The 16,529-nt window shown below is 38.1% G+C and overlaps 1 protein-coding gene across 1 annotated transcript; it reads left to right on the top strand.

Moving 5' to 3' along the window:
- Positions 1-1,202: 1,202 nt before the first annotated feature.
- On the top strand, positions 1,203-14,534 carry nmd3 (NMD3 ribosome export adaptor). Its single transcript, XM_044201978.1, has 16 exons — positions 1,203-1,356; positions 1,778-1,879; positions 2,683-2,817; positions 2,964-3,060; positions 3,662-3,742; positions 4,322-4,450; positions 6,444-6,534; positions 7,278-7,356; positions 7,966-8,062; positions 8,764-8,881; positions 10,485-10,630; positions 10,952-11,064; positions 11,530-11,602; positions 11,848-11,954; positions 12,996-13,066; positions 13,282-14,534. The coding sequence occupies exons 2-16, from the start codon at positions 1,836-1,838 to the stop codon at positions 13,413-13,415; spliced, it is 1,515 nt and encodes a 504-aa protein (XP_044057913.1). The 5' UTR covers positions 1,203-1,356; positions 1,778-1,835; the 3' UTR covers positions 13,416-14,534.
- Positions 14,535-16,529: the final 1,995 nt, after the last annotated feature.

Below are 16,529 nucleotides of genomic sequence, written 5' to 3'. Positions count from 1 at the left end.
AAGGCAACGAAACAGTTTTAGGTCTAACCAGAAGTTCAATAAGCAAGTGCAGGATATAAAGTGTGTGCATAAATGCAGGATAGAGCAGTATTATGAATATATTTTACAAGTGGTACTATGGACATTATATACAGATGGCATTACTATAAACAGAAGTATACTGATGGATATGTACAATAATGAATTGGACTGGACAGAACAGTAGTGCAATGAATATAAAGTAGTGCAATTTCTGGAAATAGTTAACAGTGCAGTAGATGAGTTATTGCAGTATTCAGTACATAGTACTGGAGTGCAAATGAAGCAGTATAGGAGTGCAAATGATGCAGTATATGTATAAATAAATAGTCTGGTAGTGCAAATGAACATGTACATGGTGCATATTCCAAAATAATTTGTAATATTCCAAAATAATTTGTAATATTCCAAAATAATTTGTAATCAAAACACCACACAGCACCTGGGGTCATGTAATATTTCAGTGTAGGAGTACTGAATCTGTTGCACAGAGAGAGGGAGGAACAGAGGGGTCAATGGGGGTCAGCAGCTCATTTTTGCCCCAGGCCCCCCCAAGCAAGTTAATCTGGCCGTGATTAGGGGGGAAATAAATGCAATTCGGGTTTTGTTTATGAATGTTGAGGTTAACAAATCTGTATTTTGAATTGTGAGGGGTCATAAAAGTTCAAACACTGTAGCTTACATTACTGAGTAACACTCTTAACTCAAACAAAAACTTCAAGCAAATATACTCAATTCAGTCAAATAAATGCTCAACTGTCCTTACTATAATATTATTGTTAAAATGATTTGTAAATAGGTCCAGGCAGTTTGTTTAGTTAAAGTTAAGCTACATGCACATATGGAATCCTACCTAATTTGTAGCTGTCCAAGTTAAGGACTAATATGGTATACATTTCTCGAAAATATTTTCCTTATAAATAATTCATTCACTTTGTTGGCCAAGCCTGGATTTTATACAGTAGTCTTAGATAGTATCAGAATTTCAGACCTAAATAGAACATAATAAAGTTAATTCTGTTTTCTATTTTAAAGTAGGCTACAATATGATGAAAGTCTTTATTCTTCATTTTGGTTTCGGATTTTTAAATGTTGTATTTATACTGTTGCTCAGTGCTGTGGATTAGCTAATACAAAAATCTAATGCCAAATATGTTTTATTTTGCCTTTTATTGTCCTTTTTATTAAATTTGAAGGGAATTTATTCAGGCAAACCAAAACAGTCCCGGGGTCCTTGAGTCCTGCATGACGTCATCAAGCCTCCCTCGGTCCTTGGTGGGGAAACGTGGAGGACTTTACTTCACGGTGTGTTGTGGATTTCCCATCAAAATAACTCAAGTAAGTTTTGTCATCACACGTTTGCACCAGTTCTAGTTATCGAATAATTTCAGTTGACATTGTTTGCTTGTTTCTTTGCGAATATCAGTTAGAATCACTCATCAAAACTAGCAAGTTAGCTTTTCAATGCTAGCTGTCTGATACTGACTCTAGAGCATCAGCTAGCAGCGTTAACTATAGAGCCTGCACTGCAACTTTTCAATGATCTAGCAGTCTTTATATAACTGCCTATCTGTTTCTGAGTGTACGCTTGTTAACAAGGAGACCATAGTATTAAATTATTGACCTGCTGTTAGAAATAAGCTTAGTGGTTGTTAACAGTGATCGCTTCCAGCTAACGTTCCCTAGCAGTCTTGCTACTGTCAAAGCTGTGCTTTGGCTTTGACAGGGCCAGTTTAATCTGTCATGTTTCTGTCCTTAGAGATCATTGGGCTACACAAAGATCCTCTGACATACACTGACCTGTCAAGTTGACAAGAATGGAGTACATGCAAGCTCCTGCCACAAGCAGCCAGGGGAATATGTAAGTAGTATTGTGTGAGTCCTGACTCCTGACACATTACAGACCTTTTTCAAGACTGACATTTCTGACCTGTGTTTACTAAGTCAAAATGTTCACAATGAGAAAAACTTTTCACATCTTTGCTTAATTGACAGATATATTAAAGCAGACAGTCCTTCCTCTGCAGTGGACACAAAGAATTACAAACATGTTATTTCAGTACAGAATAATCATTTTGAAGCTCTGTTCACAAAGCTGCTGCGAGCAACTTTTACTAAGAAATTAAATAGAAATGGTTGGGTTGAGCCAGCTCCCATCTAAAGTCCCCACTCTGGAAGATAAAGGGCCAAATGAATTTGGTAGCTTCTTTGGCTAGACTAGATTGCTGTTTGCTAGTTCTTAAGTCTCAAAGTCAAAGCTTCCCGCTTGCACTGCAACACAGCAACTAGGAGGAGTTTTCTAAACAATATGTAATTTCAACTGCTCTACAGCACAACGTTAATGTAGTTTTGACAAAAATATAGATGTCTAAATGTTCACTGTGATGTTTCATGATTTCATGTAAAATTGAGCTGTCTGATTTGCATAGCATGCTAAAGTAAGCAGAAACAAATTAATGCTACAAAAAGAGGGAAAGATAAAACACAATGAAATAAACCATGGTATGCTTTGGGAAAGGGTCCGCAGTAATATATAGTACATGTTGTCATTATTGAATAGTCTGAAACTCAAAAACATATTTTTCGATCGACCCAGAGGTGTAAACTGCCACATCATTTATTTATTTCAGTGAGTTTTGCTAATGTTGCTTCTCTCCTCCTTAGCCTGTGCTGTACCTGTGGCGTCCCCATTCCTCCCAACCCAGCCAACATGTGTGTAGCCTGCCTGCGTACTCAGGTAGACATCTCAGAGGGAATCCCCAAGCAAGTCACAGTGCACTTTTGCAAGCAGTGTGAAAGGTTTGTTTCATACATTTTTATTACCATGTGATACACAGATTATATCATTGTTTCCCTCTAGAAAACATTTACAGGTACAAAAAGTTTTTTTGAGAAATTTTATTGAAAAGTTGAGGCTTAAATGTACAGCTTCCTCTTTCATGCAGGTACTTACAGCCTCCAGCCAGCTGGGTGCAGTGTGCCCTGGAGTCCAGGGAACTGCTGGCCCTTTGCCTGAAAAAGATTAAGAGCTCTATGACCAAAGTAAGTGTGATTCTTTCTAAACTTGACAAAAAAACAATAGCATATTTGTACTCAAATAAAAGACACAAAACATGTACACAAACATTGCAGGTATAAATTCAAGGGTGTCCCTTCCTAAACGTGGGATTCCGTGATTTTTATTTTGATGCTAAACTGCTTGTTCCAGTCCCATCTCGTTGTTATGCCAACTTATTTTTGTTACATTCTTTTTTTATTTAAAAAAAAAAGGTTAATTACATTATTTAGATAGTGGGGGTTGTGCAAAGGAAAAAGCTTACACACATTTCAGTTCAAAGTAATTGGAGCTTCTTATAATATAATGCTGCCTAATACAATATAAGAAATTATGGCCTCAAAAATAACCATAAAGTTGAATCGACACCTTTAACGCAGTGCAAACTAAAAATAAACATTGTAAGCTTCATGTTTATTGTGTTCTTTGCAGGCATTTTGCCATGGATTGCATTGTCATAAGATTGTGTGTACGCCACGAATCTGACTTGTTATGATGATGTGCACCATGTTCACCACAGTACTTGTGAAGTACTTCGATCGGGGATTATGCTTCTTCATGGATTCAACAACGCCTCTCTCCTCACAGGTGCGTCTCATTGATGCAGGCTTCCTATGGACAGAGCCACACTCCAAAAGGATTAAGATGAAAGTGACCATCCAGAAAGAGGTAAGAAAACGGAGTGGAAGCGATAAGTGTGGGAGAGTGACATTCAAACTAACGGATAAAAACCGATTAGGGACTTGAGATAAGCATGTTTTCCATCTAAAGGTTATCTGGGTTATTTTTTCAGGTGGTAATTGGCAGAAATCACAATTTATGTTTGAATTTAAGCTTTTTGGTTAACATAATATCAAGGTGTAACACACACATCCAATTGCTATACTTTACTAAGTGACATTCTGTGACATTGAGATAATCACATGCTCCAGACTTCAAGATAAACTCTTAAAATGAAGTCGTCTGTTCTTGACTCAGTTACGTATGTTTGAGAGATGTGAGTTTTGCCAGTGGCTGTCATCTCATCTCCTTGACCTTAAGTGAGAACCTGATCCCTGTGCTTCTCAGGGCCAACTCTTTTGGTTTTTCTGTTGGAGGCTCTGTATAATACTGTCTCCAGGTCCCATTGGTCAGATATATCTAAAAGGCTCAGAAATGGCAACATGACTGTAAGCGCAAAGTTTTTGTTGCTGTTTGGCTTGCAGTTAGAGCATATGGTGTAACTTGTTGCTGTCTTTGCCTCTCCAGGTGATGAATGGCGCTATCCTACAGCAGGTGTTTGTGGTCGAGTTTGTCATCCAGTACCAGATGTGTGACGACTGCCACCGTGTGGAAGCCAAGGACTTCTGGAAGGCCGTGGTTCAAGTTAGGCAGAAGGTAGGAGTCTGTGGTTTTAATAAAGCATCCTATAAATATAAATATATATATATATATATATATATATATTTTTTTTTTTTTTTTCATTTTGGTTATCTGCTGTTTTATTTGACCTGAACTCGACTCACAGTTTCAGCCTGTTTTAAAAACATTTTTAAATACACAATGCATGCTATTTGCTTAATTTTAGGAAGTATTTATTGCTTAGTTGAAACATTAATAATAATAACTTTATTTGTGTAGCACCTTTCATACATGAAATGCAGCTCAAAGTGCTTTACAGTATGGCATTAAAAATGAAAAACAAAAAAAAAAAAAGTAAAAATACTTCACAGTATGGCATAACAACGAAACCTAATAGATTCAATAAAAAGGTAAAGAGATAAAAGTAGTAAAAATGACAGTTGGAAGATATACAAATGTATTACATTAGCTAAATTCCTGCCTGAATAAGTAGATCTTCAGTTGTTTTTTTTTTAAATGTCAACAGAGCTTGCATATCTAATGTAACTGGGAAGGGTGTTCCACAGTTTTGGAGCGTAGTAGCTAAAAGCTGTTTCCCCGCTCGTTTTGTGGGTTACTTTTGGAACAGTTAAAATACCAGTGTCGTGGAAATACCGGTTACAGAACAAAGAACCTTACTGTGATTGGATGTAAACCTAAATGTAACGCTTTACATCCAAGGGAAGGAGGCCAAGTCTTTCTGATAACGTAATGTCCAGTGGCTCACGTGGCCTAAACCATATACAGGATTTCTGGTTTCACTCAAACACATCTCCCCATCGTGGGGCCCCAAGATAAACATTCCAAGTTAAAGGCAGGAACAGAGAAAAGTATAGGATAGTCACAATAGTTACCAAAAACTAAAATGAAATGAATAAACGATAACCATAACGAGTAATACTAAATTATTTTTTCACCGCAGCAGCAGATGACCTAAGAACTCTTGTTGGTTGATACCGAGTTTAAAAAGTCTGAAATATAAGAAGGTGCTATATCATTAAGAGCTCTGTATGTGAGTAAAAGGTCCTTAAAATATCAATTTTAAAAGAAATGGGGAGCTAGTGCAGCGTAGCTAAAACAGGAGTAATGTAGTCCTAGTCTTTGTTAAAAGTCTGGAGTTCTGAATTAGCTGAGGCTTCCCAAACAGCCTTTTTGTAGGCCAGTAAAAAGTGCATTACAATAATTAATAGCAGTTTTATTTTGTCAAAGAATATATTCTGTGTATCTGGTTGTCTAGGTGGCTTGAAAAACTGCTCATGCTCTGGGCTGGAAACATACATGCAAGTAACTTGATACTGAAGGGCTACAAAGACACACATACAATTGCATTTTTGCTTCTGCACCCCTTAATTGTGACCCAATATTGCACTAAATGTGTTTAGTTTGGTTCCTCTCATTTTACAATTTTAAGTGTACTCTGTTTACTCTTTCTTTTCACAATCCTGTTATTTTGTGTTAATTTTGCAATTGCATGTTAAAACCTGAACCTGTGTACGTAGGTTTTATGTAAAACAAACTTAGTGCCCTGGGTATTTGGCAGGAACACTAAATCCTGGGGTTGCATTTTTGTCTTTTATCACTGATGTGTGGAGATAAACCAAGCTCAGCTGCCAACTTACAGAGAAAGCAGACAACAGAGATGAGATGATTCCTCAGAAACAGACAAATTCAGTCCGATTGTAAATTAAAACCTCCAGCCTCTCTTACCACTTAACTAAGCTTGTTCTCACTTGTTACCCAGCGGCCCCAGGATGCGTCTTTATACTTTCTTGTGGAAGTAAAAATATCAATACAGCCTTACAGGCTGAAGGTCCTAACTGGAGTGTTTTTCTCAAAGGTCAAAAGGTGGCGACAAATTGTGGCAGATGCCAAACATTTATAGGTATGAAACGTGGATGAACAGCTTAAATAATTGCGGCATGGGGCTGGAGGGATCTGCATGAAACTCTGTATGATAATGATGATGCTGAAAAATCTATTTTTTTTACAGACCATTCATAAAAAGACATTCTACTATCTAGAGCAGCTGATCCTCAAGCATAAACTCCACCAGAATGCCCTCAACATCAAAGAAATCCATGGTAGGTTTATGGCATATTATTTTATATATTTCATTTTTAGTTTACATATCTTTTAAAGGGAGGGACCTGCTATCTTCCTTAGGGCCTGAAACCGAATTACACTGAAAAGTGGGAAATTTGTCTCATTCGTCACCAGGGTAACTAATGTGGATTAGAACTAAGCAGAACATAATGATGTGTCAAGTGTTAATTACCTCTTCCACGTACCAGACAGCAAGCCATGCATGCATATCATTCTGCCAATCGGTCCATACAACTGTCCAAGTGTTGGCCTCATAGGGGCATGCATTGGGTGTCTAATCAGTGTGCTGTAATCAGAGCAGGCATGCCATACCAGATTCCTGCAATGCAAGCTTGATTCATACCCTATTTAGAGACGCTAACTGCGCACACACACGCGCACACACACACGCACACACACGCACACAGAGGCATCCACACACTCAGGCACACATGCTGTGCATTGAGTAACAGTTCAGCAGCAGCTCTCCATGCTCTTGGACGAGACTGTGTAGTGGAGTTTTGACTGAGTGTAATTTAAATCATCTCCACATCTCGGCAGGACTTAAAAGCTTTATAAAGGTTAAAACATGTGGCCGCCATATTTTCTCTATCCTATCTTCATCTGCTCTTTTGTGTGTGTTGTTTGCATGCATATGTGTTCTGCAATGGTGATGACCCATGAAGCGCGCCTGTGATGAATTTATTGGTGGAGGGTTGATGGTATTTCTCTTCTCTCTTAGATGGGATTGATTTCTACTATGGCACCAAGCAGCACGCTCAGAAGATGGTCGACTTCCTCCAGTGCACCGTCCCCTGCAGGTGAGCCACGCTTCAATCTGTGCCGATGAAAGCATTGTCCTCAACAACATCCTCCTTTTGTTTAAATACTAGAGGATTCAAACTGATTATGGCTGCCTACTTTCTGTAGTTGTCTTCATCCAACAATCCAGAAGTTTATGAGCAAATGTGGCAATGTCACAGAAAAAGAACTAGTTGGCGTGTATAAAATGTGGGTTGAAGTGAATAAATGTCTTCATAAAAAAAAAACTGCATGAACAAAGAATATAGCTCTGTTTAAAAAAAAAAAAAAAAAAAAAAAAAAAAAAAAAAAAAAGCAATTTATTCCATGACATTATTTCACTGTATACATTATAATTTCCAAAATACAAGCTGCAGGTGTTGTTTCTGGATGATAGAAACTCAAATGTTACATAATCTGTCTTCTGGATGTTGAGAGAGCATGTTGACATGACCTTCAACAGGTCAGTTTAGTTAGACTGCACAATACACTAGTCTTTTCCATGTTTTCCTTTTGTTGTTCTGATTTGTCCAACTGGGACAATGTGAGCTCTGCTCTGCTGTGTCTCTGAATGATGTCTGTGATAATAATAATGATAATAATAAAAACTTTCTTTTTCAATTTTAAAGGTCAAAAACATCCCAGCGCCTCATCTCTCACGACATTCATTCAAACACATACAACTACAAGAGCACCTTCTCCATGGAGATCGTACCTGTCTGCAAGGTACGCAGCAATGTGATTCATTTATTTATTTTTAATTTAAGTTGGATTTTGAGTCCACTGAGCTGAGACACACCCATATCTGCTCAACACCTCAGACAAGCCATAGCTGTCATATTTCTTTACACGTCACCTCCGAAGCCTTCGCTTTGTTAGTTTAGTAAAAATGTTGGTTTAGAAAGTCTTATGATCTGCTGACATACAGATGGAAACCTGAGGCTGGCCAAGAATCTTTCCAGTTCTATTTGTTTTTGACTGTGGCAGGTGATAATAAATGAACCTCAAACTTACTTTTACATTAAAACTAAGGTAAGGCAGGTGTGTATTTGTCATTTTCAATAGTTGCTTGTTCCCATTTGACATGTAGCTTTAGTTCTGTGCTTAAAATAGCGGGACATAGATTTGGGTGTATTAGCATGTTTGAATGGCAGGGGTCATACAAGGCATTTCAATAAATGAAAACAGGAATCTAAATAGTGCTTTGCTTGTTTTGCCATCAACAGATATCAACAGCTTAATTGGTTTATTTTTTTAAGACTAGATTCTAAATCTTAGTGTTTAAATCTTAGTTTTAATCCAGATAGACTCTTTATCTCAGCTGTTGGACATATTGTGAACTTCTTCTATAGCAAGTCCAAAGTAACTTTTACTTTCCCTTCGACCTCAGTTTGACCCCGCGTTGTCTGTTTTTGTCTGGTTGCCAGGACAACGTAGTGTGCCTTTCACCACGGCTGGCGCAGAGCCTGGGGAACATGGGTCAAGTGTGTGTGTGCGTCCGTGTCACCAGCACCATCCACCTCATCGATCCCAACACCCTGCAGAGTGAGTATTTCTACTGAGAGTACTGCTGAGTTTTAACAGTCCCAACCGACTCCACAGTCCAATTTAACTACAACTTACCCTGTTGTCGTTAAATGTAGCTGCAGTCTGGTGTATCTGGTCATAGTCAGCATTAATTCAGTAATGCTTTATGTATAGGCATTGTGAAAGACCTGATGTGCAACATGTCAGAGGTTTCCAAAGATTTAGCTAGGTGTCAACTTGTGTCAACTGGTTTGAATGCAGTCCACGTTCTTATAAAATGTTATCTCATTATTGTTGCTTATATTAAACAAAATTTTCAAAAATTAAGAAAAATGAAAAATCCAAAATATTCTCTGGTTGTCTGGTCCCAGTTTATTATTGATTAATGTGACAATTATTTTCTCGATTATTTTATTCTATTCTATTATTTGTATTAATAGTATAAAATGCCCATAGTGATGTCTTCAAATGTCTTGTTTTGTCCAACTAACAGTCCAAAACTCAATATATTCCATTTACTGTTACATAAGACAAAGAAATGCTGCAAATCCTCACAACTGATAAGGTGGAAACAGCATATTTTTGGCGTTTTTGCTTGATAAATTACTTAAACATTTAAATGATTATCAAAATAGCCCATACATTTTCTGTTGCTTGACTAATCGACTAATTGTTTCACCTCTACACTTTATTACAGTCTTTATTTGTATTTTAGTATTTACACTTTGGTAACTGCTACAAGTTTTGCATATTTATGCATTTGTGTCTTTGAGTGTTTAATAAACAACATCAAAAGCATTGCCTGTATGTTACCATGGTGATATAACTGAGAGTCATTATTTGTGCAGCGTTAAGCTAACCCCAGTCTGCTGACCACATGTTCATCACAGCCGTCTTAACTCAACAGCTTCCAGTCACGGCACAGCACGGGACACGCTCACAAAATGAAAAAAACAACAACATATTTTTAGTTTGCATTATGCATGCTGTCATAGCAGAATCAGCTTATCTAAAGGAATTTATCAAGTATGGTGACAATTAGTGGTGATGTGTTTCCTCTGTATCTCCTCTGTATCTGGTGTAATCACTCATTATGTGAGAGGCTGAGACGCTCCACAGCAGAATTCTGACATTTTGGAAGTGGCACACACGTTTTTAATTACTCTTCAAAGAGCAGGCTATTTTTGTTGCAGAAAGTTTTTGAGCAGACTGAATAGCAGAAACAGCCTCGAGGCAGAGCTCTGTTCAGCAGATTTGGACTGCAGTAAGCAATTAACTCCAGTATTGAAAATATTTATGCTGTTTGTCTGCTTGTATTTAGTTTACTTGCAAGACAGAAACACGTTGTTCTGTCTGGTTTATTTGGAATAGATAGAAAAACACATTGACAGATAAATCAGATTCACATTATTTTTAGTACCCATATGGCTTTTTAGATAAAGGAACTAAGAATATGATGAAGAGTGACTCATCTCTTGAAAAGATGTCTGGGGCATGAGAGAAGATGAAATGCATGATTTATTTTGTGTTCATGTTTTTGTCTGTCTGCTCTAATGACTAATCTTGTCAGGGTAGAACTGTCACTTATAAATGCATAAATAATCTGTCTCTAACTCACTAGTTGCCGAGGTTGATGGGAACACATACTGGCGTAACCCCTTCAACAGTCTCTGTAACCCACGGCAACTGGAGGAGTTCATCGTTATGGACACCGACATCATCAGAGACCAGAAGCTGAGTGCTGGAGCCGGCATGAGGTCCAATAAGGTGTGTGTTTGTGTGTGTTGTTGCAGAACAGATTGCATTATGGGGGAACATTGCTTTTCTCTTGGAAGCAAAATCAATAGCTAACCATTACATTATCCCTGAGCCCGTATGTGGGATTCAAGCCAAAATGAAAGAAACACACAGCAGTGTTTGTTTTGATGGCACAGGGAATGAGGTTTGTAGGGACACTGTTCACTATCTCTTTCCTTTGTCTGAATGTTGCATTAGTATTGATAAAACTGTTGAAACAAATGGAGGAAAGAGTAATGTTTCAATGGCTTGGAACTACATTTATATTCCCTCTGTGTTTGCATGTTACAGCACACCCTGGCTGAGGTGTGGGTTCAGAAAACATCAGAGATGGACACCAGTCAGCAGTATCACTGCCGTACATTCTTGGGCCACCTGCTCAACATCGGAGACCTGGTGATGGGGTGAGTATGAGGTTACTGAAGAGAAGTTCGGATCTTGGTCAGGTTGGCTGTAAAGATTGATAGCAGGCTTTGAGCTTTACATTTAATGGCACAAGTATTTGACAACATCTGAAGTTGCTCCCTCCCAGATCCATTCTGCATATTTGTTACAATCTATTTATAATATTGTCATCATGATTGTCCATACTCCAATTTCATTATGTTGGTCTATTCTGTACATCTATTGTCTATTCTGCACTGTCTGTCCATCCTGGGAGAGGTATCCCTCCTCTGTTGCTCTTCCGGAGGTGTCTTCCATTTGTTCCCTGTTAAAAAGGTTTTTTGGGGGAGTTTTTCCTTATCTGAATCAAAGGTCTAAGGAGAGAGGGTTTCGTATGCTGTACAGATTGTAAAGCCCCTTGAGGAAAATTTGTGATATTGGGCTATATAAATAATATTGACTTCATTTCACTTCTCACCTTATAGGTTTGACTTCGCCAATTCCAACGTCAATGATGAGTACCTGAATAAGATGAACCCTCACCATGTTCCTGATGTGGTAAGACCTCACCTGCACTCCACTGAACTTCCTCAGTGAATAAACCTGGGCTTCTGATGATGCCTTTAGTAGCTATTGTCAGCTTGATTAACACTAACCTCTAGTGGCAACATAAAATACTGACTGTAGATTTGATCACATTCTTGGAAGAATATTACATTCCTGCATAGCATCACATAAGAAAAGTATGTAGACAATCTGTTGTAGCGTTTTAATTTGTACAACCTGATTGTGGACTCTCTAAGGTGCTGATCAAGAAGAGCTACGACCGCACCAGGAGGGTGAAGCGCAGGAACTGGAAACTGCAGGAGATGACCAGAGACCGTGAGGGCATGGACACAGATGATGAGAGGTAGGATAGTAATGCAGAGTTAATGAACTCTCTTGAAGTAAATTAATTAAAGCTTAATTTTCTAAAGTGTGGTCTGGTATGCATCTCTGACGTATAACTAGTCACTTTAAAGGATCAGGCTTGCGATTTTCTATATTTTTTGTTATTTGAAAAGACCAAAAACAACAATGTCAACAATTAGTCTCTCAATTCCCTACCCTGTCTCTGGCACTCAGACCCACATACTCCTACTTAACATAAATCTAAAATATGAGTCATTGCAAAAAGACAAAATCATTTCCTAAAACAGCAGGGCATTGTAGTTTTTAGCAAATGTTACTCAAACAGTAAATGGTGCATTTTTTGGGGACTATTTTCAGATGTGGAGCAATACATATTTGGTCCTCTAGTGAGTATTTACAGCAGCATTACTGTGTTTGTTGGATTGACAAATCAAATTACAGTACCCATGGTCATCGTGAAGAAAAAAAAAATGTCACTCAATGCAACATTGTGGCTCATTTATGTGTTTTTTAATAGTTTTTGGACAAAGGAATACGCTATATCAGGCTCAGGGTACACAGGCAATACTTGTTAGTAGGATCAATACATGTTTTTGTCTTTTCATGGGATATGTTGACAATAAGAAAAATGTAGAATGTCCCTAAACTTATCCCTAAATGCCAGAGTGCTTGGAAAAGCCTTTATCCAATTGCATGAAGTATCTTTTGGAAAAAGATATTGTGTAGTTTTCATGAAATAACATAAATTTAGAAAACTCTGGACTTTCGGAAAGTACCTACCTAAATAAACAACATTTTTATCCTCTAGTGCATTTTGAGGCTCCGAGGGAAGTTTTGTTTTCTGCGCAAATGTCTGTAGCACAGAAAATAAGGAAAAACACTTAAAATTCCTGAAATGGTTGGTTAAGGCATGACATTGTTTTTGTATAGTTAGTGAATAGTGTGAACATGTGCCAAGAAGGCCAAGTATCCTGTGAATATTTTTCTCTATCATGTTGTACCACATGGGTTTTCCTTTAACTTGCTTTTTTGCCTTCAGACAATACCAGGACTTCCTGGAGGACCTGGAGGAGGATGAAGCTCTGAGGAAGAATGTTAACATCTACAGAGGTGAGCAGCTTGACTTTTCACTGCACCAGTATCCCCAGAGACTTCAGCCCTTCTGTTGACATGTTTATGTTTCCATTGTTGCACCTTAAATTGTTAAGATACGGCTCATTTACTGTCAATGGCTGCTTAAGCTGCTAATAGATCTAGTGTCACACAGTTTATTATAGATGATGTATTGGATAGTTAATGAATAGAGGTTGATTTTTAAATTTCAGATGCATCAAAGATCCCAGTGGAGAGCGACACTGATGATGACGGAGCACCACGTATCTCCCTGGTGGAGATGCTGGAGGAGCTCAGCCTAACAGATGCCACAGGGGAAGAGGGTGCCGACATGATGACAGACTAGCCAGTCTTCATCCTGCCTGTGTGACACCAACAGCTGATCTGTCAAATACAGGTCCGCTGATGATGCAGTGACACAATTACACACAGAGCTGAGGCCTCTGACTTTGAACTGACAGCAGATTGAGGACTGATTGAACCATTGACAAAATCATGTTTCATACTGAAAGAATTCACAGCTCATCAGACTGTGGTGTAATGCCTCATTACAGTTAAAACCCATAAACTGTGGGTTATAATAGTGCCACTTAGTAACAAATACATTTCAGCTGAGAACTGGACTTTCTGTTGTTTCAACTGATCATTTATCTCGTCCACCTCATCTCTGGATTTCTATCTCTACACTGGGCCTACAAAATTAACTTTTTCAGCAATTTCTAAAGTACTCTTCTAATGTAAAATTTTGAAGTGATGTGGAAATGGAATGCTTCTAGTTCACTATATCAAAATAAACATTTGTCCTAATACACACTTTTCATAGATATTTTCTGTTTGAGGATGTAAAAGACATTAGTTGTGTCTCTAGTCCACACTACATACTGATTCTATACAGTATGTACTACATACAAATCATCATAGAAATTATATAATATGTGTCAAATGTCAATTAAACTGCAGCTTTGGAAAGCTACTGCCTATTAAACTTAGGAAAACACATTTTGATGTCTTTTTGCTAAGATTTAATACTTAATTTTGTTGTCCAAAATTTTTTTGGAGCAGTTTCACCACCATTCACAATTTATTAAAATACTTACCTGTTGTGAGCAACTACTCGGTTGTGCACTGTGGGGGGACAGTGTGCATCAACAGCACACTAAATAATCGACCCTATTAAGTTTGTACACTGTCAGTATCAGTATGTAGGAATTGGGACACAGTGATTTCATTGTCATGTACTTTGCTGTTCATACCCACCAGAGGGAGCTTTGGGCCACTAAGAAAAGGATGGTAATGCATTCAAATAGCCACACTTGTAAGCCCAGCCAAGCCTGTTAATAGCTTAATTTGGATATGATGGGCAATTATTCAAATACTCACCCAGCTGCATTGTCTTTTCAGCCAGAGAAGGTGCTGTCTGTGCTCTGATATGGGGTGAACCTTGAAAATAAAAATTTGAATCAAGGCTGCTCTGAATAACAGTGATGTCCTCATATGATCTGGAGTGATGTGCAACTGATTGGACCCACAGCTCATGTGTAAACAGTTCCCAACTCAAACCTGTCACCATTTATACTCCATAGGTATGCACAAACACAGATCCAAACTTCATCAATGCTAGATTCCACTCTATATCTGCAAAATTACACATTTACATTTGGACACTTTGCACCCAGAATTGCCCTAATTAGCTAAAGACTTTCATATATTTTTGTCTGAAATGCTGGTAGTAGTCCTGTATGTAATATTAGTACTTGATAATGACTTGACTCATGAAAGGATTAAAAACAAAACACAATCTCTCTCTCTCTCTCTCTCTCTCTCTCTCTCACACAAAAAACCTAACAAGGCAGCGCCGGATGGCCGCCCACTATTGAGTCTGGTTCTGCCAGAGGTTTCTGCCTGTTAAAAGGAAGTTTTTTTTCTTGCCACTGTCACCAAGTGCTTGCTCATGGTGGGATTTGTAGGGTCTCTGTAAACAATATTATAAAGAGTACGGTCTAGACCTGCTCTATAGGAAAAGTGCAATGAGATAACTTCTGTTATGAATTGGCGCTATATAAATAAAATTTAATTGAATTGAATGGAAAAATGGAAATCCCAACATAAAATTCTGTATGTTTGAGAAAGGAAAATATGAAAAACAAATTTTATAGGCAAAAAAGTTTTAAGTCTTGTGAAAAGTATTTGAGAAAAAAAAAATCAATTTATTGTCATTCTGTATATCATGATTCTAAGAGAAGGTGTGGTCATATGGCTGCAGTATAATAGATGAAATGCTAAGACTCGGTACATTATCAAAGACATTTTTAGCAACTTTATGGGAACGTGAAAAAGGTGGAGGGTACTTTATGTGTGACAGTTTGCCTTAAAACCCTTTAGGAGCAGTTTAAAATGTCTTGAAAGGGCAGCATTTATATCATTTTTATACAACATTTTTGATGATCCCTGCTGATTTTGGGAAGGTAAAACCATTACATTTTCTCACACACATCCTTCTCTTCAGCATTAAATCCAAATAATAATTTAACTTGGAGTTAGTTTAAGAGTTTTTCTTTTGTCACCAGGTTTGTTGCATGGCTGTGCACAGACCTACTGATATGAAGCTTTATGTAATCTCAGACAACAGAGGAATGTGTGTTTCACAGTGTGTATTAGTCTGTGTTACATGTCTTGCATTCTAACTTGAAGAGGGAGGAAAATGCCCTGTCTTGTTTTTCACACACCTGAGCTGGTTGTTAACGGTAATCAGATCTACTTGGGAAAATGAATGAGGTGAATCCCCTCTTGTGTGTGTGGGGTGGGGGTGGGAGGGAATCTCCTTTTTTTCTGATCACCCTCCTGTTGACCTGGTTTTCTCACCATCTTTGCATGTGCACAAACTGACCCTTTGTGACCCAAATGCTTTGCCTCTAGCCCCCTTTACCTACATTTTAGTATTACAGACTCACTTTCCAAATATAAGAAGACCAATGAGATGTTGTTGGAGCTTTGAGTCTCAACAACACCTGAGCTATTAAGGTGAATAATGATTTCCAAAGTACTTGTAGCAGAGCAGGTCAGGACAGTTTATGTAAAGACACAGTCGATATTTATACTACAAAAATGTGTTAAATCTCTGCAAGGGGAACATTTTGTTCATGCAATATCTCATTTTAAACCAGAGTGTATCCATGCGTAACCGGTGTGCCACGGCGGCACTGCCGGTGTTTACACATCAATAATGCATAGCGTCGTCAAGTGGAATAATTCAGCAGGTCAGCAAACCTTGGGCAGATATGAGATAAGATTTCCTAACTGTATGTGGGATCGCATCAAAACAGAGGGGCAACTTCTCAACTTATGCTTGAAGTTCTTCTCCAGGGGTGTTTGGCTTGTGCGTTTTTTCTCTTGGTTGTCCTTTTTGAAGGCACCATTCAGGTTATTCAGTTAATCCGGAAACGTTTTTCTCAACCCCTGT

This window comes from Siniperca chuatsi, linkage group LG7 (assembly GCF_020085105.1).
Source record: "Siniperca chuatsi isolate FFG_IHB_CAS linkage group LG7, ASM2008510v1, whole genome shotgun sequence".
NCBI lineage: Eukaryota > Metazoa > Chordata > Actinopteri > Centrarchiformes > Sinipercidae > Siniperca > Siniperca chuatsi.
The sequence above is the reverse complement of the archived record's forward strand: the minus strand, read 5'-3'. Positions and strand labels throughout refer to the sequence as shown.

Coding starts and splice junctions, on each gene's coding strand:
- nmd3 (XM_044201978.1), top strand. CDS start 1,836: ATGGAGTACATGCAAGCTCCTGCCACAAGCAGCCAGGGGAATAT. Junction 3,061..3,661: donor TTAAGAGCTCTATGACCAAA/GTAAGTGTGATT, acceptor CTCTCCTCACAG/GTGCGTCTCATTGATGCAGG. Junction 10,631..10,951: donor CCGGCATGAGGTCCAATAAG/GTGTGTGTTTGT, acceptor TGCATGTTACAG/CACACCCTGGCTGAGGTGTG.